We start from the raw sequence: 27,509 nt of genomic DNA, 5'->3' as shown, positions 1-27,509 counted from the left end.
TAACCAGCTAGCCCAACAAGTGATGCAGTGAGGATCGTGTGTTGCCACAACAAAATTTGTTGCCTGAGTCCTTTATCTGCAGCACTCGAACTCGAAAACCTGGTTACTATAGATATTTTATGCAGTCCCAATGACTTTGAATTCATGTGGTTTTATCGTAAATTGAGTCATGATTAACAAGCATTAAGAGAAATTTCAAATATCAGTTTCAGTATTTAAAGATTCCTTTCTGGAATAATAAAAAGACATACGCTGATTTTGTATGGTTGATTCACTTTTGTGTATTCAAAAACTGCATTCTGTGAAAGGTTCATTTTTGGGTCGGTATCTGATCCAACCTGATATTTCGAAACCCTTTTGGGCCACGAGAAAAACACCGCATTCCACCCCCAAAAATAAGGGACGCCCTGTATACTGTGGCCAAGAGCTGCCATGCTTTTCTTTTCTGAATGCACATCTGAGAAAGTAAAAAATAAAAGACATGTGGCCATCGCCTTGTCCTGCAGGTACGTCCGGACTCCCTACCTGATAAATGGGACCAAGTTTGACCTGCGCCTCTATGCGCTGGTCACCAGCTTCGACCCACTCAAGATCTACCTGTTTCCCGATGGCCTGGTCCGCTTTGCCTCCAACAAGTGAGTGGGACACATCCGGGTCTGGGGGGGCTCTTCCAGCCACTGCGTTACCCGTAGCCGTTTCCAGTCAAGGCTGATTCACATGGCGGACGAAATCACCGATTCCGACCACGGACAGAGCACAATGTCATCCGACATCACTGGCTCCGCCTAGTCCGTGGGTGGCAGCGACTCGCAAGGCCCATTCACATGATGGGCCAAATCTGTTCCGTCCGGGCGCGGACACAGCACCACGTCATCCGACGTCATTGGCATCACCCTCTCCGCAGACGGTGCAGGCTTCGCAAGCCAAAGATGGGCACGTGCCTGAGCTGCAGCCTTCTGCACTTGCAGAAGGACAACTCTTGAGAGTGTGCCCTCATCCCCGAGCGAGCTCCCAGAATAAACTTGATTACTGGCATTTGAGCTTATTTTCTCTTTTGCTACGATGGGGGTACTTTTGTGTGATTCAGTTGGTGTGGCAGGCTGGTGGAGTCTTGGGCTGTGGCACTTGTCTTATTCTTAGGAGGGAAGGGCAAGAAGGACAGTGGAAAGCAACGAGAGGGTTTACAGCGTGGGAGGAAGAAGCCTTCCACTTCATGCCACAACTGGTTTTCCCATCCGTCCGCGCTGTCGTCCGGTATCGCCGTCCGTCATGTGCTTGCAAGCCGCTGCCGCCTGCGGACGAGGCGGAGCCAGTGATGTGGATGGCGTTGTGCTCTGTCCACGGTTGGAACCGGTGATTTCGTCCGTCGTGTGAATCGGCCTCAAGTGCTTCCTGGGTGACACCGAATTGCCCTCTGGACCGTTATATTGGAAGTTATAGCATGAGTTTCCTGTACTGATTCACAGAAACCCAGGTTTTTCAGCTTCCCGGGACTCTTACAAGTCATAATCTTGTTGCCTATAGACATAGACAGCATTTAGGTTGTCATCTTGCAAAATATTAAGGCGGAAGCCTTTAATGCCTCATCGTTGTAAGCAGTATTTGTCAACAGAAATGTCACTCTTTTCATGAAAAATTGCTCGAAATGGTCATGACATCATAGTGCGCGAATTTCAAACGAGGCCAATTGTACTTTGGTTAGTAACCATGCTACCAATGAAAGGGATGGTATAGTGATGCTCCAAGTGGGACTAAGTTTAGATAATTAGTTAATTAACCAATTGGCCTAATTTCTAGTCAGACCAGATAGTCGGGGAATTGAACCAGGGTCTCCGGAGTGCGAGACGAGCACGCTAACCACTCCGCCATACCAGCTCGATGGCTTGAAATGAAGAAAGGCGCGTCTAGTGAATATGGCGTCTTTGTTCACTCCCATCTTCCTCCCTTCTGGCGGTAGCAAGCATAGAGCTGAACAGGCATTCTGTGGACTCTCTGGCAGCGTTGCAAGGTGCTGTCGTGTAAGCTTAACATCTTAACCACACACAAAATTTTCACAGAATGGTCGGAAAAACATCGGATTTGTGTAAACTTAGATGGAAAAATGTGTAATTAAGCGTAATTAACACTTAAGGTCCCTATGCATAATTTGGGTATCCATATAGCCACGGCAATGGTGTGACATCACATCCACCGGAAGTCGTCACGGCATAGTGTCCTTGGCTTTCGCCTCTCAACAATTTTTTGCCAAAGTGTCCTCGCAATTTTTCTGGTCTCTTTGTCGTGAAATTCTTTAGTTGGCTGAGAGGGTTGTGACGTGATTAGCACCACCAGTTTTGGAAATCTGAGGAGCCCAAAGATTTGGAAGTTGGCCCATCCGTCGGAAATTCCAAAGGACCCTCAAAGTTTTGGTGACAGGCCCACTCTAGAAAATGGGTTAAGGTGAATTAGTGGGCAGAAAAAAAGTGGATTAGTGTGGTCGGGATTAGTATAATCCTATATGATAACCCAATCAAAATCACTTGAACATTTCAGAACTCATGCATACCATATAAGGGCTGCAGCGATGTTTTGCCCGTTTTCGGTTCAGTCACTGAGGGGAAGCTATTGTGCCATTGCTCTCTACAGGAACCGTGCATTTGCTGCTGCTGTTCCTTCATCTTTTCGCTTTCTCTTGCTTTCCGCGGTGTGCCATTGGTGTACGAAGCCACGCTCCCTTCCTCTTGTGGCATGCACCCCGGGCCAGTTCGAGTGGCCCCTGTGTGTGAATTTGTCTACCCCTGCAGGTACTCGCAGGAGTGTGAGGACCTGTGTGACCGCTACATGCACCTCACCAACTACAGCATCAACAAGAAGAGCGCCACCTACACGCCCGGCGGGAGTGGGGACTGCCAGGGACACAAGTGGTACGGCTTCTTATTTTCTGGTGGGGGGGGGGGGGGGGGGGGGGGGCCAGGCTGTTGTTGCATCCCATGCTTCATAGCAGTGGCAAGGAATCCATTGCTTTTGGTTTGAAAGCACTTCTAGCTGCACCGCCCAGGTACATGGTGGGGGTGTCCACCTACAAAAAACCGTGCATTCGCAAAATCTGCAATTTTTTTTTTCTAGTGCTGAGTTCCTCGTCAGACCTCGCAAGTGGAAATCAGAGTGCTTCTCGGGGAGTCTCATACCCACTGCAGCACGTACAGCTGTGGTCATGTGGCCTAGCAGCTCATGCCATGGAGTCTCCAATTAAAAGCAGCAGCTGTGCAACCGTGCAGTTTCAGTGAAGAGCAGCAGTTGCAGGCCGTACATACATCGTATTCGCTGGCCTAATTTGACAGTGTTTTGCTTAATTAAGGCTTCAAAAAGGGGGTGTGCAAATTACGCAGTAGTGTTCCGAACGCGTTCTGAGCTCTGCAAAGGTCATAATGCGCAATATATGTATATTGCCACGTATACGCAGAGCTTCGAAACTCTCACCCCTTTTTGTGCAAAAAAAAAAAAGCTGGCTCCAAATATAAGACACATGCGCCCCCCCCCCCCCCCCCCCCCCCCCTTTCACTCCTTTTGTTATCAGTTCCCCGTGAGATGGCATGACTCTGCGTGCGCAACTCAAAGCAATAAGCGTGCAAAGATACAATTGCGAAGCCTGCAGTGGTAGGCAACTGATTTCTTTCATGTGGCCTGGCTGACTAGCGGCAAACCGAACAGCCAGCTGTTCTATAGTTTCGGATTCGAGTGCGCACGCAACTGTTCGTTCTGAAAGCAACCAGCAGTATACAACCTGGGTAAAATGGTGCACAGTTTGTGCCCTTGCCACACACGCCTTTTGCAGCCACACATGGCAACGCGGCTGTGCCGATCTTCTCAAGCGTGCCTTGAACGCACCCATGTACATGCTAGTGTACACCCATGTACACCCATGTACAGTGGTCTGGCACAGCAGAGCGCGCAAAATGTGCGTTTTTTTTTTTGTTAAATCTGGGTAAAAATTTGGGGTTGCACAAATTACTCAAGTAAACACGGTAGGTCTCGCACTCTGCAAGTACATCAGCACTACATGTCGGTTGGCTGCCCCAATTTCCGATGGATATTTTTGCAGAAGGTCGACACAGCTTCAATGACAAACCTTCAATGCATTCTCTCTTTTTTCATGTAATGGCCTTGTGTGTTTGAAAAATACATTATTTTGAAATGCCTATTGTACTGTTCAAGCTTTTTTTTGCGTGCCAGAAGTATATGGGAAATATCCGCTTTGAATTACTCAAAGAAAATTACTATGTGTTTCCAGTCGCTTCAAGCCAAAAAACCGCCATTCGCGCGTGCCTATTTTTTATATACTTTCGCCACCTTTGCCTTCTCATTCCGGGCTTTCCTTGCTGCAGGCACAGTGCAGTTCCCACAGCAGCGCACTTGCTTTTGCATCTAGACCTTAGAGAACTTACTTTGGAATCTTTTGTACAGACTCAGTTGCTAACAAAATCGCTCGTGTTGTGGGAATACTAACGAAACTTCGATTTTTTCTTCCCTTGAGCGTGAAAAAGCTGCTTTACAACTGTCTCTTCCTGTCCCATCTGAATTACTGCCATTTAGTGTGGGGAAACACCACAATGTCTAACATCACAAAGCTTTATCTTTTGCAGAAGAAAGCAGTGCGCGCTATCGCTAATTCCTCATATGACGCTCATACGCAGCCTCTTTTCAGTGCCCTTAACTTACAGCCGGTCACCTCCATATATCGTAGTATTTTACTCAAGCGTTTAACTACTGCGAAAAAACAGAACACCAAATTCTTCGAGCATTTATCTCTATTGACAATGAGTTCTAACATTTACAACACACGTCACAGAGAAACATGGTACGTTCCTAAAACGCACACTAACTACGGTCAACAAATGTTACGCCACACACTGCCATCTTTGTTTAACTCATTAGAAACTTAATAACAACGTATCTCTCCTTTTATGGGCTCATTGTGGAGAACTTATTATTTATGTTTGTGAATTTCAAAGCTATTTTATTTGTATAATTTTATGCTATATGCTTTCTGCTATTTAAATCCTTTCAGCATTCTATCATTGATTTTTTTTGGCCGTATGTATTTCTGTTATAGCATAGAATGTTATAGAATGTTCACTAATGCTTTTTTTTTCGTTTATCCATTATTGTATCTTTGCGTTCTCTTTATTGTGCATAGTGCCATTTCTGTAGGGAGTACAGACCCCGTCAAGCCAAATCCATTTGGCTTTTTGTCTGCACTCCCGTCAACTGTACATGTATAGATGCAAATAAACTTGAATTGAATTGACCTTATCCCAACCCATGCGTTGATGACGACAGCAATACAACCATCGTGCATCGAGCTCGTGAAAGCGGTCGCCGCCCGCTGTCAGTGTACACAACGTACAGCGAGATTTAGTCTTGGGGAGCTTCAGAATGTGCACAGAACTACTGACCCTTCTTCCGACATATTGGCAATTAGTATGAGTGATTTTTCGCTGAGATTTGAAATTACTGAGAATTTGCTCAGGCCTAATTATTTTAATTGCTATCCTTCTTGGAGTGATCATTGCAGTAGTACATGATCTCTTTTTCCTCGCAGTACGCAACTGATTCAGTTTTCCATGCCCCTTTTGGTCCACTGTTTTATGCCTCAGACTTTAAAAATTTTTAATGTGCTCATGAGAGGAGACATGGGTTGTCTGGAAATGATATCTGATCCATGTTTCTTCCTAGTGCACCTGTAATTCTATCTCCTCTGTGATCTGTCGCTGGTCACTTCTGGCCCCCATCTTTTGTTGTGCACTTTGTGCGGCTTGTAGCTAACTTGCCCCTGGGGAACTGATGTCGTCCCGTGTCCCATTGCAGGTCCATCCGTGCCCTCCAGGGCTACCTGGAGGCCCTGGGCGTCGACTTTGCCAGCCTCTGGGACCAGATGACGGACATTGTAGTCAAGACACTCTCCTGGTGAGCACCACTTGTTGAGGCAGTGTGCACTGCTGGTGCATCTCTTCTGCCCAGCGTTAGTTCTGGTTTGAGGGAATAATGCAGCTGGCACCCAGACAGCTGCTCACTTGCAGAATTGATGGGCCTGATTGCTGTGTAAGTAGGTACTGTGTAGAACACAACTCTAATTGGCCTCTATCTGAACTCGTTAAAGGTGCTGTGAAGAGGAATCTGAACTCGTCTTTTTGCCGCGGGAACTCAATCTACACTTTTCAATTATTGACTTCAGGAAGAAAGTGTTAAAGCTAAAGTTTTAGATAACCTCGAAAAACCTCTAGTACAGTAAAACCTCGTTAAAACGTACCCGCTTAAACAGTACTTTCGTTTTAAAAGTAGTGAAGTCAAGTCCCCGACTGAGCACCCATTGAACATAATGCATTTTGCATCCGCATAAACCGTACCAGCTTATCGCGGTCGTGTCGGTTAGCACGTACCATTTTCACTTTTCGTTGCACTCGCGCGTGACGAATTCACGCCGGTAGCACCGACCCAAAGGACGGTTCTAATGACAAATTGGCGCCAAAGTTGGTAATCATACAACTAGCGCCATCTTTGGGGGTTTTATTGCCGCGGCAGCAATAACTACCCGTGGCCTCCGCGACGGCGAGCCGCCGGAGCCGATCGCGGAGGCCATAATTCGGAAAATCGGATAACTCGACGCGCACGCGAGGTCCCTACAATTATACATAAGAGTCTATGGGGCGAAACTCTCATTAATTCGAACAAATTTTGTCGTGCGTCGGTTAATTCGACTTCACTCCGCAGCCCGCAAAGCCGGTGCGCCGAGAGCAAAAAGAAAAAAATACTGCCACGAGCGGCGCTACTGTACTGCTCACAGGCGATCGGTATGGTCATCGTCATCAGCAGCGTGAGAAAGGGCGAGGGAAGCGAGGTTAGCGGCGGCCGAAGCAGCTGGCGTCTTTTTTTTTTTTGTGCTTTGTTGTGTCGCAGCAGTCGTGCGCTGCTTGTTGCTGTTTTGTTGCGACTGAGAGAAGAGTGAAAGGAAATTGCACCCTGCCTACTGGCTCAGCCGAGCCACCACCGCTGCCTAGTGCAGATAGAGGAGAGTTAAAAGATCAGAGGAAAGATAAAGAGAAAAGATAAGACGCGTGTCGCAGCAACAACCGCGAAGCCGACGCTGGCTGAAAGAACAGATAAGCGGCCAAAGCCGCGCCCGCTTCACCTCCTCCCCTCCCCGCGCTACTTTCGAGTGGGTAGCGCGCAGTGCCTGCGCGCCGGACAGTGATGAGGACGACGTGGAAAGTGAGGGTGATTTGGGCCCAACAGTGGCAGAGGCTGCGCGCGCGCGCTGTAAACGTGATGGGGCTGTTCGCTGAAAAAAGGGGACTGGCCGAGAAGCTGGCTGGCGGCCTAAATGAGTTTGAGGCTGCTGTTGTCGCTGCCAGAACACCGCGGCGTCAAACGAAGATTGCCGACTTTTTCAGTGCAAAATAAAGGCTGCATGTTTTTTTTCCTTCTTTCAACTACTACTGATCTCTGGTTTTGTTTTTTGGTAGGTAAGTGGGCGATTTTATGCTACTCCTGTTAAGCGGTACTACCGTTTAGGACGTACTTTTTCCGGGTTCCGGCCAACTACGGTTTAACGAGGTTTCACTGTAGTGCGGTTTCCGTCAAGTTACGATTCACGTAGCTTCGTTTATTGGCCTTAAAAGAAAGTTGCCACGGGACCAGCTGCTCGCTCACTTCTCTGCCCCAATGTGCACCCAAAGCCTCATCGAGGAGAGGAGTTCAGAAAAAACGGATTTTAAGGTGTGTCTTGGGACGTTGAAGTGGCACAGTTGTCATGTGGAAGCTTTTTCTTATTGTGCGGGTTATGGTTAAAGGCCGGTAAACAAACTACTTTACGTAAATATTACTTTGCGGCAAATGTCTCAGTAAGCTGTTTCTCAAAGCGATCTACAACTTTACCATTGTCACTTTGTTCCTCAAGTCAGTACAGTAGAACCCCGTTCATACGTTTTTCACTGGACCGGGAAAAAAAAACGTAACAGCCGGGAAAACGCAACAGTGAGGAAAGCACCGAAAATTAATGAAAACAGTGCAGCTTTGACTTGAAACAATTTATTTCCGCAAATTGACCCTAGGACTTTAAAAAATCGAGAATGGTGGATTGCAGTTTCTTTCGCTCGCTGGAAAGAACAACGCGTTTCTCAATAGCAAAGGCCGCATTGCTGTCAGCGTCACTTTGCGGTGCGGCCACACCGCACGCAGCAGTGCTGTGCAGTTCATGCGCTCACTGCAGTCCACGCTGAAGCGACGTTGTGCACAGCGTCAAGCACTGAAATGTTCGTAGGCTGCTCGCCGCGCTGCTCCGCGTAGGCCGCCCTGACTGCCTGTCGACTGCGTTTAGTACGTCCAGCTTTTCCTCAAGGGGAAGCGCCTTCCGCTTACGCAACGCTATCACGCCATCAAAGCACAATAAAGATGTTGTTGCGACTGAGAAGGATGAAAAGGAAATTGCACGGGCCCTGCTGACTGGCTCCAGCCGAGCCACCACCGCTGTCACTTGCAGATAGAGGAGAGTTAAAAGATAAAAAGAAAGAGTGAAAGAAAAGACGCGCTGATAAGCGACCGCAGCCGCGCGCCTCCTCCTCACCACCTCCCACGATAAAGATTGCGGCGTTCGGCGTGCAAGGCAGATAGCCATCTAGTGGCGGCCTCTCCAACTCGCGTGCGGCTTCTTGCAGCCAGTTCCGTAGCCAAGCCTGGCCAAGACTCGTCAAAAATCAAAATGCCGGTTGGCGTGCATTGCCCAGTTGGGTTCGGGGAGCCCGGTTGCGACGTATCATGCGGGATCGTTTCCTTGGCTACGACGTAACAGCGGGGTTCCCAATACATTGGATCCTATGGAAGCTATGCCGGGACCCGAAGAAAACGACGTAACAGGCGGGAAAACGCAGCAGTGAGGAACGTAACAGCGGGGTTCTACTGTAATTAAAAAGTTAGTTAATTAAGCTTAACTAATTAGTCAACCTTGAAGAACGAAAAAAATACTGCAGACTAGTTCACGCGACTCTAAACAACCCTCATTTGGTGTCGAGACGGCTAGGACACCCAGTGTTTTTTAAAAGCTTGGTTACATTTAGCTGGGACACCTGGTATAAAGTGAACATGTACAGTTGAAGGCGTTGGGTTAGTTTTTGACGACGCCCGTTTGCACTGTTTTTAAATGTGATTCTAAGGTTGGTGCTCTGAATTTGTCTACAGCCAGTGCCAGTACAAAAGAGCTACTGTCTAAAAATAAAAAGAAAATGTGAGGAACAGACGAAGAATAAAAAATCCAGACATCTGAGTAAGGGCACCTTCACACCGATGGCTTGCAACGAGCACGACCAGTTTTGGTCAGTTCACTGTGTTTGTCGAGTTGAAAGCTGACCTTTTTGATGCAGTCACTAATCGAGTGGCTTTTCACATCTCACCCTCAGGCTGCAAATCTCTTCAGTTAACACTCCAAGGGGAATGAAGCCATTGCGCACTGCCCCGCTGCAGTGGCTCAGTGGTTATGGTGCTCGGCTGCTGGCCCGAAAGACGCGGGGTCGATCCCGGTCGCGGCGGCCAAATTTCGTTGGAGGCGAAATTCTAGAGGCCCGTGTGCTGTGCGATGTCAGTGCACGTTAAAGAACCCCAGGTGGTCGAAATCCCCGGAGCCCTCCACTACGGCGTCCCTCATAGCCTGAGTCGTTTTGGGACGTTAAAGGGGCCCAGAAACACAATCTTAGTTAACTGTTTTGCCGGTTGATTGCATACAGTGAGTTATAATGGTGCTATTAGCGTCGGTAATACCGCGTACATTCCGTTTTTTAATATTTTAATGTCCTCCCAAAAACAACTTCATGGCTCTGATGGTGTTGCCACACAGTGGCGGGTTTTTAGCAGAGGATATGACATCACCTGGCGCGAGCTTGATGACCGGACAAACAGTAAATATACTGCAAATTGTGTGAATAAATAGAGGCACATTTTGTCACCTGTCTGCGTCTTATATTAGATCAACAAAAACAATTTGTTTGTCTTAGATAAAAGCCCTGCAAAGCAAGTAAAATAAAAATACACCACCAGGGGCGCTCTGGCATGGAAACAACGCTGCCAGTCTCAGCAAGAACGAGTTACAGAGAGCAGGCAACCATGGAGTACAAACTTCCGCGACGTGCTCTGGCTGGCTGTTTTGATTGGTTGCGCCAGGTGCCGTCATAGGGAGAGCGAAATAGGAGTGGGAAGCCCCGCCAAAATCGAGTTGAGGGCAGCGTTTTGTTTGCTTGTATTTTGAAATTTGTTCACTGAATAACTCCCGTTCCTGTGCATCGATTCCTGTAATTCTTTTTAAGTCAGCATCTGTGTGACATAAAGAACCCACCTGAAGTATAGCCGGTATTCCCCGAGGCAGTGTTTCGCAGCCCCTTTAAACCCCAATAAACCAAGCCATTGCACGTTTTTTCTGCTTACATCTGGCTTCCTGGATTGGTGGCCTCTATCACTGGCAGCTCTCTGATGGAACTTGAAGCTTTACTTGGTGTCTTTTTTTTTTTTTCCTTAATTGATCTTGTTCTTTGCATGGTGCAGTGCCGAGGGCCCCATGAACCGGCTGATCCATCGGCATACATCAAGCCGCTACACGTGCTACGAGCTGTTCGGCTTCGACATCCTTCTTGACGATGAGCTCAAGCCCTGGCTGCTTGAGGTCAACATCTCACCCAGGTGGGGACCATTGCTCACGTCTGTCGGTGGCCTGTTTTTTCTCCCCTGTGTGGTGTCCCAATAGCTGGGGTCACCTTCTCCAAATGGTTGCCTGCAGTAGCAGTGCCCTCGTTTCGGCACAACAGTGCATCGCTGAAAAGTGGGCGGCCTGCTGATGCGGCCGACTGTTTCTTCAGTGCTGACGCATTCTGTTGATCATCTCTGTTGACGTAAGAGAAACTTGCTGCTGGCCTGGTTGAACACATTGAAGTACTTATGACCAAACACGAAAGAACGACAAGTGGGTGCACAGTTCCGTGTGTCTTCACCCGCGGTGCTTCCAAGTGTTGATGAGCTGCCGTGGTGGCATGCTAGAGCCGCACATACTGTGAAGTCAGGGCGCATTAAAGAACCTCATGCGGTCAGAATTACCTGGAACCGTCCACTATGACGTCCCTCATAGCCTGAGTCCCTTTGGGACATTAAACCCCACAAAAACCAAACCAATCCAAGTGTTGATGTACCACTTATGTGGTGCGGTTGTTTGTGGATGTCTTGTGCGTGTAACAAGTGTTTGAATTAAGTGGGTTGTGGTCTAAACTAAGCATACTGAAAAAAAAAAAAAATACAGGGGCACCTAATTGCGTTGTGTGTTAGCTGTGTAAATTGCACTTGAAGCTATTGATGCCTTTACTGGAAGTGTCTGGTGGGACATAAGACCGAGGTTGCTTTTCCCGAGTGGTGAAAGGAGCTCCCACAAGCCTCCGTTTCGTGCAGATACCGTATTTACTCGCATAATAGGCGTACTTCTTTCCAGAAAATCCAGCTAAAAGTTTTGGGTGTGCCTATTGCACGGGGTGAAATTTCCAAAAATTTTTGCTGAAAACAGCCCAGAAATGATTTCTTGTGCAGCAGCGCAATGGCACAAGGCCAGAGCACGAGGAGGGACGATACACAGCGCTGACTAACAGCAGAAGTTTATTCAGGAAGCCATGCTCATAAAGGCGCCAGCGACACTGAAAAACAGAAAAACACAAAGAACCGTGACAGATATTTCTCCGACCAGGCACGTTTTTGATAAAACAAGGTTAACACGTGTGCAAAAATTCATGTTCTTTCTGCAAGGTAGCGACGGAAGGGGTGCTTACACACCTCTGACCCAACTTCATGATCTCAGACGCTTCAATAACTTCTCTAGTCAGCTGATCTTTGTGTTTATCAACAGTCCTGCTCTTGTCATATAAAGGCTGGCAAGAACAATCACGGCGGTGAACTCCGATGTGACGGGCAGCCCAGAAATGACTCGTCACATACGAAAATTTAGGCACGCTGCAGTCGCAACTGCCACATTTCTCGGCCACGTCGAATTTCCGGCCTGCCGCACACTTGCCATGTTCGAGAGCAAACTCCCAAGAACCTTAAGATATATAGTCTGGTGTTCTCTGAAATAATCTTTATTTTCAGGATTTGAGAGCAGTGTCGCCCTTTAAAGTTGTCATAGGACTATATTTGTTGCTTTTTTGGATGGAAGACTGGCTTCAAGAACTCATGGCTGTCTTTACTCATGTCTGTTTGCTCTTGCTTTTCTCTTCCTTTTGTTTTTCCTTTGTGCAGCCTGCGGTCTGCCACTCCAGTGGACCATGCAGTCAAGGTGCGTGCTTGTCAAGGATTTTTTGAAGAAACTTCTATTACAGGGCTGTATATCACGCACTATACTGCGCGACAGTGTTTTCTGGCAATGGAGCTGAAGCTATTTAGTCGAAACGCCCTCTCCTCCCATGCACTGTAGATCAGTTTCTTTTTTGTTGCATTTTCTGATCTTGGGGTGGGGAGGGGGGGGAGCGTGTCATCCAAAACTCCAAATTCCCGTGCAGAAGCACGGAAAATTTATTCACATAGATCTCTTTACGGCTGACCCAAACCGACTGACACCGACGGCGAGCACACGTGAGGGCAGCTTGAATTTCGTTGCGGCTCTCGGTGCAGTTCCATTGCCACTGCGGTGTGAGTGTGAATGGAACCAAAAGCGCGAAAACAAAACTATGCCGCGGCAAACTCTGCATGGGCAGTGCTGCATAACACAGATGCATGGGTTGGCTCTGATGCTTGTTTCTACTATCCGCATTTTCCTTGTCGCCCACAGCTTAAAGTTTGCAACTTATGCAGTGCTGCCGCATTTCGCTCCGAAATCGCCATTTCCGAGCTTCGTAGGTGCCGCATATATGGATGTTTTAGTAGAGTTTCGAATTTAGACCTTGAAACTTTTCAGGCAGGAACTTTGGGGTGCATTGACCCCGAATGTGCCATTTTTGCTGAATCGGAATTTTCTCATCTTTTGATATTTCAAGAGCCGCGTCTCCCCCCTTAAGCTGGAATTTGATGATCTCTTTTTATCCGTGCCACGCTGTTGTGAGGATGCCATCTTTGCCGAGTAGTAATCCATGACGGGTTTTAGTGAGGAGCGTTCTGATGCTGTGCACAGATGCAGCAGGGATTTTATACGTGTGGTACACGGTCCATGCGATCTGTAGTTTCTTCTTACTACACAGTGAGCCAAATTCCAGGCCCTATAGAAACAAACGGGCTTGTAGCGAGCCTCGCACAGACACTCCGCAAAAATTTCATCTAGAGGTAGCAGTGCGTAAAATTTGCTGCACAGTGTAGCCGCCCGTCTTCACCTCTCCGAGAGTCATGCAAGTGAGCCAAATTCCAGGCCCTATAGAAACAAACGGGCTTGTAGCGAGCCTCGCACAGACACTCCGCAAAAATTTTATCTAGAGGTAGCAGTGTGTAAAATTTGCTGCACAGTGCAGCCGCCCGTCTTCACCTCTGCAAGAGTCGTGCAAGCTTCGTTGAGTAGAGTTTGTTGCATCAGTATTCAGAGGTACTAGCAATTGGTGCGTGCAGCGATCAGTGACCGAGGAGCGTGCCAAGAGCTGGAAGTGCTTCCTTACCGTGCCGTTTCCATGGTGTCATAGTGCTGTGGTCGGGCCACGCTATACGTGCACGACAGCGTGCCCAGTGTGGCTGTTCTTGTGGTCTTGTTCCAGAGTGAGGTGGTGAAGGACATGCTCAACCTTGTCGGCTTCCAGCTGCCCCAGCAGCTCAGAGATGACCTGGACGAACGGCTACTGCAGTGCTATGGGTGAGCAGTCTGGTGGCGATCGGTTGCCTCTGCCTTGCTCTGTCATCAGTAGTCAGCCTCGGTGCAGTTAGGCATGTGCAGTAGACTCTCGTTAATTTATATTTATTTATTTATTTATTTATACAGAATACCCCTAAAGGCCCTCGAGAGGGTATTACATGGGGGGGGGGGGGCACAGGCAATTGAACAGAATAAAACAAAACCACAAATATAAAACAAACAACAAAAGCACAAGTAAGACACTTTATATGACATAAGTAAGCAAAAGAATCAAAAGAATGGCAGCGCGGCAAAGAACGAAGATTACTGCAGTATTAAAATTATACAAACAGAACACTAATACAATGAATCTTTTTAGTAACAAACCCTGCAAAAAAAGGAAGCCATGAACAACTTTACTTTAATGGACCAGAGATTTTTTGTTTGAATTATCAGAAGCACACGTTAATATGACCCAAAACTGAACATGATTCACTTATGAATATCTATGCATAACACCGCTGCGGTGGCTCAGTGGTTATGGCACTCGACTGCTAACCCGAAAGACGCGGATTTGATCCCGGCCGCGGCAGTCGAATTTCGATGGAGGCGAAATTCTAGAGGCCCAGGCCTGTGTACTGTGCGATGTCAGTGCACGTTAAGGAGCCGCAGGTGGTCGAAATTTCCGGAGCGCTTCACTGCGGCGTCCTTCATAGCCTGAGTCGCTTTGGGACTGTAAACCCCCCCCCATAAAAATGTAAAAAAAAAATTAAAGTTAGCATCTGAACCGGCATGCAGCTGGGCTTGCCTTGCTGAAGCCCGGCCAACAGCCACAATCGTTGCGGGCTGGTAGTGAAGCTCAGAAAACGGAACTATGCAGCAATCGGGCGACTCCGATGGACTCGGCCCCCCTTCAGACCGCGTCTGAGTCAACCAGGTGGAGGGGCCGAATTTTTGGTTTATGTGGCGCTGCAAACCTGATGTATCCGACCTCAGTCGCTCCTCTTTCACACGCGCTGGGTATTTGGAGCAAGTCAAAAAGCGTGAATTAACCGAACTCGAGAGAAATTGTGATACAAATTAGGTGGCCTTAAATGCATTGAAAATATAGATAGCCAACTAAAATTTTCAAGTTTGTTTGAATTAATCGAAAATTTGAATTATCTATGTTTGAATGATCGTGAGTGTACGAGAAAGGAGCCTGCGTGCATGGTGGCTGTGTAAGGGAGGCAGTTGTGCTTTTTCATTTTTTTATGTCTGTAAACTTTGGTGGGCACCGTGAAGGCATTCTCAGCAGTACACTGAGCGTTGCTGCAAGGATCTTGGGTGTCAAGGCATGCCGCTGCCCCTTTGGCTGATTATGTGACTCGTGCATCCTGAAGATCAGTGACCGCAATGTTTGCCTGCAGGGAGTTGATCTCCAGCATCCAGTCTCTGGAACATTCTGGAAGTACGACAGAGTTGCAGAGAACACGCAAAGGATACGTTCCCTGAAAATTTTATAGCTGTGACTATGGCATTAAAGAAATCTTTTCATAGAAACAGCTCCCCCATTCTAAAAAATTTTCGCTGCTGACCAAAGAAAACTCAATACTCAATAGCCAGTGAGCTCTTCTGTATGCTATGGACATACACGAGAGCGGTAGGGTATTCAGCTTGTAACTCAGTTGCATGTTGTACTACTGCAAGCTAGCTGCACACTCTTTGGCAAATTACCATATTTACCCGTGTAATTTGCGCCCTTTTTTTTTTTTTAATTGAGGCTTCAAAAAGGGGGTGTACAAATTGCATGGAGATTTTGCGAAGATGTCCTAATAAAGCTGTACAAGGTCATAACAGCAATATACTATACAGTAGAATCTCGATAAACGGAAATCGGTTAAACGGAACTACCGCTTAAACGGAACAAACGCCTCGCGATTGGTTGGTTTTGTATTAATCCAATGTAAAAAAAATCTCGTTAATCGGAACTCAAATTTTGCGACCACCGCATTAACGGAACCGAAAAACTCGAAACCGCAACTAGTTGGACAAGCGCAGTGCCATCGCGGTACGCATCAATGCTCCCCTCCTCCTCCTCCCCGCGTCACCTCTCCGGTTTCCGTCTCCGGCGGTTTCCGATTTGCTCGTACACTGCCCTCCGCATCGCTCGCTCGCGTTCACGGCGGTTGTGTTCAGTTAGGCCTAAGCCCTAGAGCTTCTGTTCGGTCCGATGGCAGTGCAAAAACGACCGCACAATGCACTTGCGTTGGAAAGGAAGATGGAGATCATCAACGACTTCGAGAGTGGTCGCTTCACGAAAACGGCGCTAGCGACGAAGTACGCCGTCCCCAAAAGCAGCCTAACAAGAATTCTTCAGGACAAGGACAAGCTGCGGGAGGCGTTCGAGACGTCACGCTTTGGTCCTCAAAGAAAACGACTGCGAGCGGCTGACCACGAAGACTTGGAGAAATGCCTGGTGCTTTGGCTGCGCAGAGCCCGCAGTGAAAACATCCCAATCAGCGGGCCACTAATTCGTGCAAAAGCGGAAGAATTTGTTCTTCACCTCGGCATCGAGGGTTTCTCGTGCAGCGAGGGGTGGCTGACCCGGTTTAAAGAGCGCAATGGACTGGTGTTTCGTGCTGTTTCAGGGGAAGCTGCCGCTGCTGACGCGACGGCATGCGGAGACTGGTGAGAAAGACGGCTGCCCGAGATTCTGGAGGAATACGATCCAGAGAACATCTACAATGTAGATGAGACTGCACTCTTTTACAAGTTGCTCCCCTCAAAATCGCTATCATTTAGAGGAGAGAAATGCACCGGAGGGAAACTGAGCAAGGACAGGCTGACCGTCCTTATCGGTGCCAACATGACTGGCAGCGAAAAGTTGAAGCCGCTAGTGATCGGCAAATCGAAGCATCCTCGTTGCTTCAAAAACGTCGCAACCTTGCCCGTTTCATACCAGGCCAATGGCAAGGCGTGGATGACGCAAGCCATTTTTAGTGAGTGGATTTATTGCGAGGATGCGCGCTTCTCTCGCAACAAGCGGAAAGTTTTGTTCCTGGTGGATAACTGCCCTGGACACGGAACTGTGCCAGGTTTGAAGTCCATACAGCTGGAATTCCTGCCAGCGAACACCACAGCACTGCTGCAGCCTATGGATCAGGGTGTGATTCAAGCGCTCAAGTCGCGCTTCTGCAAAAATCTTCTTAGGAGGATGCTCTTATGCATGGACCAGGGGAAAGAGTACAAGGTAGATGTACTGCGTGCCGTTTACCTCCTGGATGATGCTTGGCGGCAGGTTAGTGCAACCACAGAAAAACCCAGCACACAGAGTGAGCCTGATGATGTTCACGACGCAGCCGAGGAAGATTTGCTACTAGAGAATTGTGCTGCGATGGGCATTCAACTTGATGAATATGTCCAGATCGACAGCGATGTGGCAACGTGCCCAGAAAATACCGTGCACAGCATTATAGCTGATGTCTGCCCCCCTGATGAAAGTGAAGACGAGGAGGAAGAGCTTGAAAACGAGACCGCTGACTCTGATCCTGTGGTGACACCTGCGCAGGCGGAATCGGCAGTCCAAATGCTGAAGAGTTTCTTCCAACGAGAAGAAGGTTCGGAAGTGTTTCTGCACAGCCTGTCAAGTATGGGTGATGCCATTAACAAAAAACGGCTGCGAGAGCTCAAACAAGCAAATATAAAATCCTTTTTCACTAGCCAATAAGTGGTAATTCCCACTCTTTTGACTTTTTTTTTTTAAATTTCAGTACTAGTACTACTGGAAAAAAAATTCACTGCTTATTTTTCTCTAATAAAGTTATTCTCATAGTGTACCGTTCTCCTTATTACCTAGATTTCGCAAATTGAGATCCGCTGAGACTGCCAACTGCGCGCGCGCGCGCCAGCCGCGTAGGGATCATGCGGAAGCGGATTGCGCAATGCTGTACCTGTTCTCTCTCTAAACGAAACTCCTGATAAACGGAACATATTTTCCCGGTCCCTTGAGGTTCCGTTTAACGAGAGTCCACTGTACTGTGTGTTGCTGCCTGTACAACACCCACCCAACTCACAGGTCGCAATGGCGAGAAGAAAGTTCACTCAAATTATAGGATGCATGACCCCTCCCGTTCTGCACAGTACTGTGTGTGCCACTCAAAGGAATAAACGCGCAACAACAATAGGGCGCTCGGCTGCTGACCCGAAAGACGCGGGTTCGATCCCAGCCGTGGCGGCCGAATTTCGATGAATGCGGAATTCTAGAGGCCCGTGTGCTGTGCGATGTCAGTTAAAGAACCCCAGGTGGTCGAAATTTCCGGAGCCCTTCACTACGGCGTCCCTCATAGCCCGAGTTGCTTTGAGACATTGAGGGGGGATGTGGGGATCAGATCGCAAAAATCGCGAAAGAAATTGATTTTTGAAAAGTACCGTATTTACCCAATTCCAACGCGCACTTTTTTTCGGGGAAAATACGTCTCATAATCGCATGCGCGTTGGATTCGAGTGCAAACCAAAACTGCCCCATAGCTGCCCATTGTCATCGCCATTATACGATGTGGGAGCTCACTAACTGCTGGCAAGCAAGGGAGCACGTTTGCTCGTCTTTTCTGCGTCGCAGGAACCGTTGTTGCGCTTGGCATTGGTCGCGTGCTCAGCGACCACGGACGACGTTCACGGCGACGGTATCCCGTGCACTGCCGCGGGCGGACGCCTCATCACTGCCTTTGCACGATCGAGATACGCGGCTCGAAGAATATGTTGATGAAACAACGGTTGTCGGAAATGCGTCATTTCGGCGGTAAAGTTCCAAAAACGATGAGAGTCATTTCTGTTTTGCGGCCGATTCTCTGACAGAGATTACATCGTCCGCAGGCGGGGCACGCCGCGCCGCTGGCGAGGTCGTGCATCATGCCGATCTCACAGATAACAGCGCCTCCGCGCTCGTTTTTACGCTTGTTTTGGCCCTCGAACATCTTCATCTTTCGCTCAGATGCACTGACGAAGCCATGGATGCTCCGCAAGAAGCTTGAAGGATCCAAATGGTGCATCGCCATTGCCACAGTTACGCCTAGCAGCAGACAAACCTCCCGCATCACTGGAGCTCTCCGCTTGCGCTTGGGGCGTCTTCCTTTATACTGATGCTTTGTCAGGAACTTGCGTGAACGAAAATCTCGTTTCTCAGTCACATCCATAGCGGAGAAGGGAGAAAAACCCGGGCAGAAGCGTTGGTTCACGTCTCGGTGGCGGCAGAACGAAGAAAGAGCGTCTGCGACTCTGCGTCCGACCGTGCGGTGGAATGCTCGTAGCCAATGGAAGGGCTCCGATCGTACCACGTGATTTGAAGGGCCAGTCGCGACGCTCGACTCGGGCGGGAAACGATCTTTTTTTTTCGTATTTTTATCAAGATTGCGCCGCTGCCGAAGTGGCTTCTGGTAGAAGATGGGTAGGCCTACTTCCCCGCGAAAATTCAAGAGCGGGCGACACCCTGGAGCGAAATGCCGCGTTCCCGAAATTCGGTCAAATTCGCACTTTCGCGAGCCACCGCGAGTGCTTTACTTGTATTTTTTACTAACTTCCCATTGATTATCGGCTTTGATTTCTTTATACATAAAAGAAGAGGCTTGGGGGAATACAAAACACAAGAAAATACAATATCGACTTTACCGAAAAAAATCGCGGTTTTTTCACCCGCATCTCTCCTTAAAATATAAAAACGGTTGGAAATTATTTTCAGTCGTGGAGGTCACATGCACGTTAGAAACGGGGCTTGTAGTTTTTTTTTTTCATTACCTATATCGGGCGCGCGTTAGAATCGGGGCTTGAATTTTTTGTTTTGTGGTGCCGTAAATTGTGTGCGTGTTGGAATCGGGGGCGTGTTGGAATTGGGTAAATACGGTACACTTTTTGGCATCTCCAACACTGTTTTTATGTTGTACTGAAATATTTCACCCAAAAATAAAGCTAAGCGCTTCAAATAAATATATCTGTCGGCATCTACGTAAAGACAGTGTGGGCTAGCTTAGAACTTTCAGGCTCGTTTTCTCGAAAGTTTGTTTTGTGCTTAATACCTTGCTCGTGGAAAGCGTAGCACAGCAATGGGTGCATGGATTTTTGCCCCATTTGTTTTGTCGTGATCACTGAAATATGGTCTGCATCAAGACAGTCGCAGATTTACCATTTAGGCTCGCATGTTTTTATTACATGGTAATTAAAGCATGATACATTCTAAACAAAAGAAGGTGCATATTGTGTCCTTTAAAAGAAAAGAGGAGATAAATTTTAAAAAAAATTAAGAGAGTCTTGATTTACAGCACTCTTCTTAGTGAATGCTAAAAGCATTTACAGACCTGCAGCCTGCTTTTTTGTCATGCTAGGCTTTCCACAAGCAAGCAACCTGGGGACAACATATAAACAATGATGAAAGGGAACCTGCTGAAGCTGTCATTGTGAAACTTTATACCTGATTGTTTGATGCTGTTTTAAGCGAGTCTGCCAAATTTCATCACTCTAAGTCGAAAAATAGAAAATTTGCCTTCGATTTCTTATCCCCCCTTAGGGGGGACACTGGTCTTGAAAAAAATAATTTTATTAATGAAGTCACAGTTAAGAAATCGTCAGGGAATATGTATTTTTGTGTGCCGATTCTAAATACTATGTCATTTAATTTAATGTAAAACAATTCCTTGAGCACTTATGCACTTTTTACGCTAGTATTTTGCGGAGAGTTTTGAAGAAAATTTGCTGCGGGAAACTCGCTGAAATGTATGCCATTGGGTTCTCTTGACACCAAGGAACACAATAAAGGTGAAATTGTCTTCCTGCCTATCATAGAACTTAAGTTAAAGAGTTTTGAAGTTGTCGCTTCAGAAATGAGAAGGAAAGTGTGTATTCCTTTTTCTGAAGTGGCAGGTTCAGTACCCTATTACTCAAGTTCTATGAGAGCCAGAATGATAATTTTACCCTTGTATTCCTTGGTGTCAAGAGAACTCAATGGCATACATTTCAGCGAGTTGCCTGCAGGAAATTTTCTTCAAAACTCTCCGCAAAATACTTGCATGAAAAGTGCATGAGTGCTCAAGGAATTGTTTTACATGAAATTAAATGACATATCTAGAATCAGCGCACAAAAATACATATGCCCTGATAGTTTCATAACTATGACTAAATTAATAAAATTTTCTTTTCAAGACCAGTGTCCCCCCTTAAACCAAACCAAACGATTAACCAGTGCCCTCGCATGTGGCCCGATAGTCTAGTGGCAAACTGAACAGCAAAGGGCTCAGTAGTTTAGAATTTTGGCGTGCGCTGGCAGTTACCGGAAGCTTGCTTTCGCAACTGTTCATCCGGGAAAGCGACCGCCACTATCAGTGGGGAGGGTAAACAGCACGCAGTTCTTCCCCTTGCCACTCATTGCCACTCACACCTTTCGTAGCCACTCACAGTGATATGGCCGCGCCAATCTCCTGAAGCCTGTCTTGCGCGCCTCCGCGCGCACGCTGGTGGTCTGTCGAAGCAGGGAGTGTAAAATGTGCGAGTAAAAGTTTTTTTTTTTTTTTTAATAAAAAGACATGAATGATAAATTACTGGTATGCAAATTACGCGAATAAAAACTGCACTTTCTCACCAGAATTGCAGGTCACGTTCGGTGAAGCTGTCTGTTGCCCGTGTATGCCTGATGTCGGGGTCGCTTGAAATGCCTGTGAGACTGTTATGCAGTGGCAGATTAAGTGAGCTTCCTGTTGTTGCTTGTGCTGTTTCTCCCTTGCGTGGCCAGGCTGGAAGAGCAAGACGACCTGTCCCTGAACCCCCTGCTGCACACGTACAGCCTGTCTCCCGCCGAACTGCTCAAGCACAGGCACTACGAGGCCAATGAGCTGGAGGATGTGGTGAGGCTGGACTCTGTTGTTGTTTGCAATCACCACCAGGAAGTGTTGTGGGCATGTGCTGATCCGTGCAGGCCGGAGAGCATCGGAGCAAACTGCCCACCGTGGCAGGTGGCTGTTAAATGAACGATTGCTTGCTGCGGAAGAGCGACCTGGGTAGCACAAAGCCCCACCAGCGGCAGCACCGGCCATCCCACGGCAGTGGCGCATTGCTTAACTACTGCACCACTGCGCCAGGAGGGGTATCAGGGCTCCCAGTGGTCTATGGATGTTAAGCAGAATAAGACATTGCCTTGCCAAGCCACTCAGGACATGAACTGCAAAGCATGATCAATGAATTAGACAGGCAGAGCAGAACGGTGGGGCTAAAAATTAACATGCAGAAAACCACAGTAATGCTCAACAGTCTAGCAAGGGAACAGTAGTTCGCAATTGATGGCGAGGTGCGGGAAGTCCAAGTAGTGACAGCTGATCCGGATCATGAGAGGGAAATGACTAGAAGAATAAGAATGGGGTGGAGCGCATATGGCAGGTTCTCTCAGATCATGAATGGCAGTTTACCAATATCCCTCAAGAGAAAAGTATACAACAGCTGTCTCTTACCGGTACTCACCTATGGGGCAGAAATATGGAGGCTTACAAAGAGGGTTCAGCTTAAAGGGATACTGAGGCGGTTTTCGAATCAGCTAACCTTCTAGGGTTTTGAAGTAGTGTCATTGCTGATCACGTCTATCAAATTATTTTTTCGATTTTGGCTAAAACAGTGGCGCAATCACCAGTTAAAAACGCGATGTTTAAATTTCCCGCGCCCCGCGCGAGCGCAGGAGAGGGGAACAGCGGAGAGGGAAACCTCGTCCATGTCGGCCTGCGTGACGTCATGTTGAGGAGCCGGGGATGCTTCGGCGCACCCGAGCGCGCTTTCAGCGTGCGTTGTTTCTCGTGCTGCATGCGTTGTTCCTCGTACTGCGTGCGTTGTGACGTACAAAGCGTGTCAGCCGACCTTGAGAATCAGATTCAACAGGTACTACTCTGCGTTCGTGTCCACGAATAACTACGGCCGCGACTGTGTCGTCTTCCACTGTTTTCCGCACGATCACAAGCTCGCAGCGCAACCACTCGCTGCTGTGACGAAGAATTCATGCCGACTAAAGCAAGCTTACTCTGCTCGAAACACTTTCATAAGAGCGGCTACAGGCAGAGCTTGTCCTAGTGTGATCTCTGGAGATTTCTGCCGAAAAGGCGCGGCTGAACCATGACACAGTTCCATCGATTTCCTCGCGCATGAGAGGCGTGTCACCATTCCGAAGAAGCGCCTCTTTTAAAAATAGAAACATGCTCACTTAGCCCCTGAAGAAACCTTATAGAGGCTTAAGCATGTGTCGCTCTCCTCAGCTTAGGTGCGGCCAGACCACCTGAGACGTGCTCAGCAAGGCTCGGTTAGTGATTTTATACTCGGTTCGACGTGTCCAAGCAAGCAAGCAAGCAGAGCAAAGCACAATAAAGCAAAGCAAGCAAGCATCGAAGCTCTTCATATGCGGCATCTCCTTTAATCCTAGCTAAGCAATTAAAATGAAAGCGTTCGACGTTGATTTCGGATGCAAATTTATGAGAGAAATGAATGCCAACCGAGTTTTTGCAAAAAAACACCGCAGCCTTACTCGGTTTCTTCATCAAGTTGTGGCAGCGGGCGAGTTGGAGCTAGCTTGGCTTTTAAACACACATATAGTTGGCAACTACTTCACTGAACCTAAGCTGCAAATCTAGGAAGGGCGAACGTTTCCGAGGCAGCGATTAATATTTTCTGGCATCTGCTGAACGCGCCAGGAGTGTAGCAGCAGCCTTGTGCGCATATTTGGCTTGGTTTCCAGCGCACCATGATTGCGTCGCTAATTTTGACACCAACTTTGTGCTCCTTCATCGTTTCCTTAAAATTCTTTCTTGCCCCAACCTGCAACGCCGGGTACTGAGAATAGGATTTCTTGTACACAGTGCTTTGGGCCTTTTCTTTAGGATGACGCTCTTCCGGGCGAGCCAGGAGGCGTCCGGTGGTGGTAATTGACTTGAGTATTGTTCGCACCCCTTCCTTTCCGAGAATACGAGCCGAGGTTGTGCTGGCACCTTTTACGCATGGTCTGCATCGTGTCTTTGACGCTGGCGTATGCTTGTGCTAGGCATAGAATTTTTTGCTTGTCTTTTTTGGTTTCAGGCGATACGTGGAATGAGCAAACTGTAGTATCCTTTTCTTCGGTGGTCAGTAAAAAAAAAAACAGTCGCCGTATTCTCTTTTACAACGACACGGAAAGCTGCGATCTGCGCTCAACGCAGCGCCGGATCCGCGTCGGCAGCTTCTCCAGTCCTCAAAGTGACGTCACGATCTCTCTTGACCAATGACGGGCGGCGTGCCCCGCGGCACAGGCCTCATATTTCGGCTAAAAAAGGCAATTCGCGCTTGTTTTTGCCGTATTTGGATGCGATATTCCAGTATACAGCATGAAAAACTATAGCACGCCGCTGCCAGCCCGATTTTCAGAAAAAGTGCTTCAGTCTCCCTTTAAGTTAAGGACAACGCAGTGAGCTATGGAAAGAAAAATGATAGGTGTAACGTTAAGAGATCAGAAGTGGGTGGAGTGGGTGAGAGAACAAACGCGGGTTAACGACATCCTAGTTGAAATCAAGAGGAAGAAGTGGGCTTGGGCAGGGCATGCAATGCTAAGACAAGATAACCGCTGGTCCTCAAGGATAACGGAGTGGATTCCAGGAGAAGGCAACCATAGCAGGGGGCGGCAGAAAGTTGTCGGCGGATGAGGTTAAGAAATTTGCTGGAATACAATGGCCACAACTGGCAAAGGACAGGGTTAATTTGAGAGACATGGGAAAGGCCTTTGTCCTGCAGTGGGCGTAGTCAGGCTTCTGCTGCTGCTGATGATGATGATGACTACTTCTGCATATATATGGGGATTAACCGCGTCATACCCTTACGGCATAGCTTAAGTGTCCCCTCAAATTTTATTGCTTCACAGTTAGGAGCGCATGATAGGAACTGAAAGGGGGAACGCATCAGTAGCCTTCTACAGTGGCTCTATGTTCTGTGCAGTTTTCCACTTTATTTATGGAGCTTTCCTGACTGGAGGGGTGGAACTCTAGCACCTGTAATAAAATTCATGCCACCTGCAAGCACGCTGAGCATCATTTTAAAAACTTCCAAAAGGTATCCTGAACTGAAGCTGTCTTGTCTCTCTTGTGAAAGCACAGAGTGAACGTCGTAGGACGTGACTGCCAGGGCCGCCGCGGTGGCTCAGCGGTTATGGTGCTCGGCTGCTGACCCGAAAGACGCGGGTTCGATCCCGGCTGCGGCGGCTGGAATTTCTTTGGAGGAGAAATTCTTGAGGCCCGTGTACTGTGCGATGTCAGTGCGCGTTAAAGAACCCCAGGTGGCCGAAATTTCCGGAGCCCTCCACTACGGCGTCTCTCATAGCCTTAGTCGCTTTGGGACGTTAAACCCCATAAACCATACACCATAAACCGTGGCTGCCAGAGGGATTAAAGGGGCGCCCGGGTGACGCTATCAAATTTTTTTGGTAGTAAAACCCGATAAATTGTCGTTTTGTGGCTTTGTTGCAACTTGTCCTGCAGCAAAAAGTGCGTTTATTGATAAGAGATTTGGATTCGAAGTTGAAAAACTCTTTCCCACTGCTACGATTCAAACTCGGGACTCTCTGATGACGAAATAGGACAAGAGTGACATAAAGGGGCAGATACGAAAACGAGGACTCTGTGATTGCTGGCTGCAGGCGCTGTGTTCCCGCCTAGCAGCAGCCGAAATGAAAACTACCGTAAAAACCCGCGTATAATACGAGCTTTTTTTCCCATAATTAGCGTCCTAAATTTCCGCCTCGTACTATTTGCGGATCCGAACAAAAATTTTCGAAGTTGCTCAAAGTTTTGGTTTCGTTTTTGCGGCGTGGCTACGGCTTGGCTTCGTTACTCTCGACAAACGTCACGACGTCGTTTCTTTGTTGATCCGTTGGGTGCGCCGGGGGGTCACGGTGTGCCGTGCGCCTGTTGACAACGCATGTGCTCGCATGTAAGGCACGCTTCGTGAAGTGGATATTGTTTTAGGGAGCACGATGTCACGGTCTCGAAAACAGTACAGTCAAACCAGAATATAACGAACTCAGAGAGAGCAAATTATTCCTTATAACGAACACTAGAAGTTGTGATATCGTTATCCATATGAAATGTATTTTTTATAACGAATTACACATTGGATACAGCGAACTCTCAGCGCGCGCGATCGCTCGCCAAACGCCCGCCAACGCGCCTTTGTGCCCGCATCCAGTATCTCTAGGCAGCCATTTCCGGGCCGCAATCGGTGCCGCAATCGCCGCTATCGCGTGCAATCGGTCGTCAAAGGACCGCCAACGCAGTACTGCGCCAGTTCCATGTCGCGACGCCCCGCTGCCTGCCCCCGCGCCGCGCCTTCGTGAAATGCAGGGCAATCGGCCCGGGAGGCTTTTCTGCAGTAGCTTAAGGCTCCCTCCACTACGCATGCGCGGCCCCGCGACGCTTTCCCGCGTCTTCTCAGCTTTCTTTGCTCGCGTTTGCATGTTGTGCTGCTCGCTTCCGGATGTCCCTACTTTGCTGCCGACACATTCCGCCGCTACATCCTGCAAGATGACGACGAAGCAGCGGCGTGCCGTGCCGCTTTCCGACAAACTTGAGATGATTAAAGGCTGACGTTGCCGCGCACTTCAAGATTCCGAGGAGCTCGTTAAGCACCATCTTGAAAAACAAGTCGGCCATCAGAGGAAATGCGCAGGAGCACCCAAACGCTGACGGCTGTCGTCTTCGCAAGCCGGCTTGCGAACTCGTGTATAACGAATTTGGTACTGAGGTTCGTTAAAGGTTCGTTAAAAGTGGGTTCGGTTATAACGAAATACTTCATATAACGAACTATTCGCGTTAAATCATGCTATTCGTTATAAACGGGTTTGACTGTACTCGGCTACTTTCAAGCGATTTTAGCTGCGGAGAACATCGGCAACGGTGCGGCTGGGAAGCAGTTTGGTGTCGTCGAAGGAAGCATTCGTGGATGGCCACAACAGAAAGAAGCCCTTTTCGCGTGCAGCAGAACGCGACGAAGCTTTCGCGACCGCTTGATGGTTGTGTAAACAAACCGTTCAAGGACGCAGTCAAGCAGTGCTACGCAGAATGGATGCGCTCAGGTGAGCCTGCAGTGACGCCGACCGGGCGGCTGAAGCGGGCTTAAGAAGTGCGGCCTCTCGAACGCCCTCGATGGCACGGAAGATGAGTACATTTGGGATGATTTGTCGGACAAAGAAATGTCCGAAGAAAGCGCTACTGAAGAACAAAGTAATTGAAGTGAAGTGCGAGATGCGATTTGAATAAATGTCTTCTATGAGCTTGTTTTACTCGTATTATACGCGGGTGAAAGTTTTTTTTCCCATTTCGCGTCTCTAAAACTTAGCCTCGTATTATATTCGGGTTCGTATTATACGCGGGTTTTTACGGTACTGGCAACCAGACGTTGAAGGCCTCTATCGGCCGTTGTCACTTTGTTTATGTTTGTACCAATGTTACGATGGATCCCATTCCTGATTCCATCAATGAAGTCCTCGCAAAGAAGTGCAGCCGGCATTCAGTGACCTCAACCCCACACAGTTTGCGATGCTTTTGAGGGCTGAGGCGGCGGGTCTGGCAAAAAAGTCCTAATGCCGAGGAGCCAGCAGCGTCGCTGTCACCTCCGAGCCACTATCACAACTGATGTGTAGAATCTGGTGCGTGCGGGCATATTTAAATTCTGTAATAATAGTCCTCGT

The 27,509-nt window shown here is 48.1% G+C and overlaps 1 protein-coding gene across 1 annotated transcript in view; it reads left to right on the top strand.

The window, feature by feature from the left end:
* The window catches only part of LOC149344470 (tubulin monoglutamylase TTLL4-like), a 64,773-nt gene that overhangs the window by 29,257 nt on the left and 8,007 nt on the right, over positions 1–27,509 (top strand). The window contains exons 9-15 of the mRNA XM_089546290.1: positions 507–635; positions 2,784–2,903; positions 5,848–5,946; positions 10,567–10,701; positions 12,295–12,331; positions 13,731–13,825; positions 21,561–21,672. Of these exons, the coding sequence (XP_089402416.1) occupies positions 507–635; positions 2,784–2,903; positions 5,848–5,946; positions 10,567–10,701; positions 12,295–12,331; positions 13,731–13,825; positions 21,561–21,672 (727 nt within the window). The remainder of the gene's footprint in view (positions 1–506; positions 636–2,783; positions 2,904–5,847; positions 5,947–10,566; positions 10,702–12,294; positions 12,332–13,730; positions 13,826–21,560; positions 21,673–27,509) is intronic.

Source organism: Amblyomma mixtum, chromosome 5 (assembly GCF_055824585.1).
Source record: "Amblyomma mixtum isolate Tamu chromosome 5, ASM5582458v1, whole genome shotgun sequence".
Taxonomy (NCBI): Eukaryota; Metazoa; Arthropoda; class Arachnida; order Ixodida; family Ixodidae; genus Amblyomma; species Amblyomma mixtum.
The sequence above is the reverse complement of the archived record's forward strand: the minus strand, read 5'-3'. Positions and strand labels throughout refer to the sequence as shown.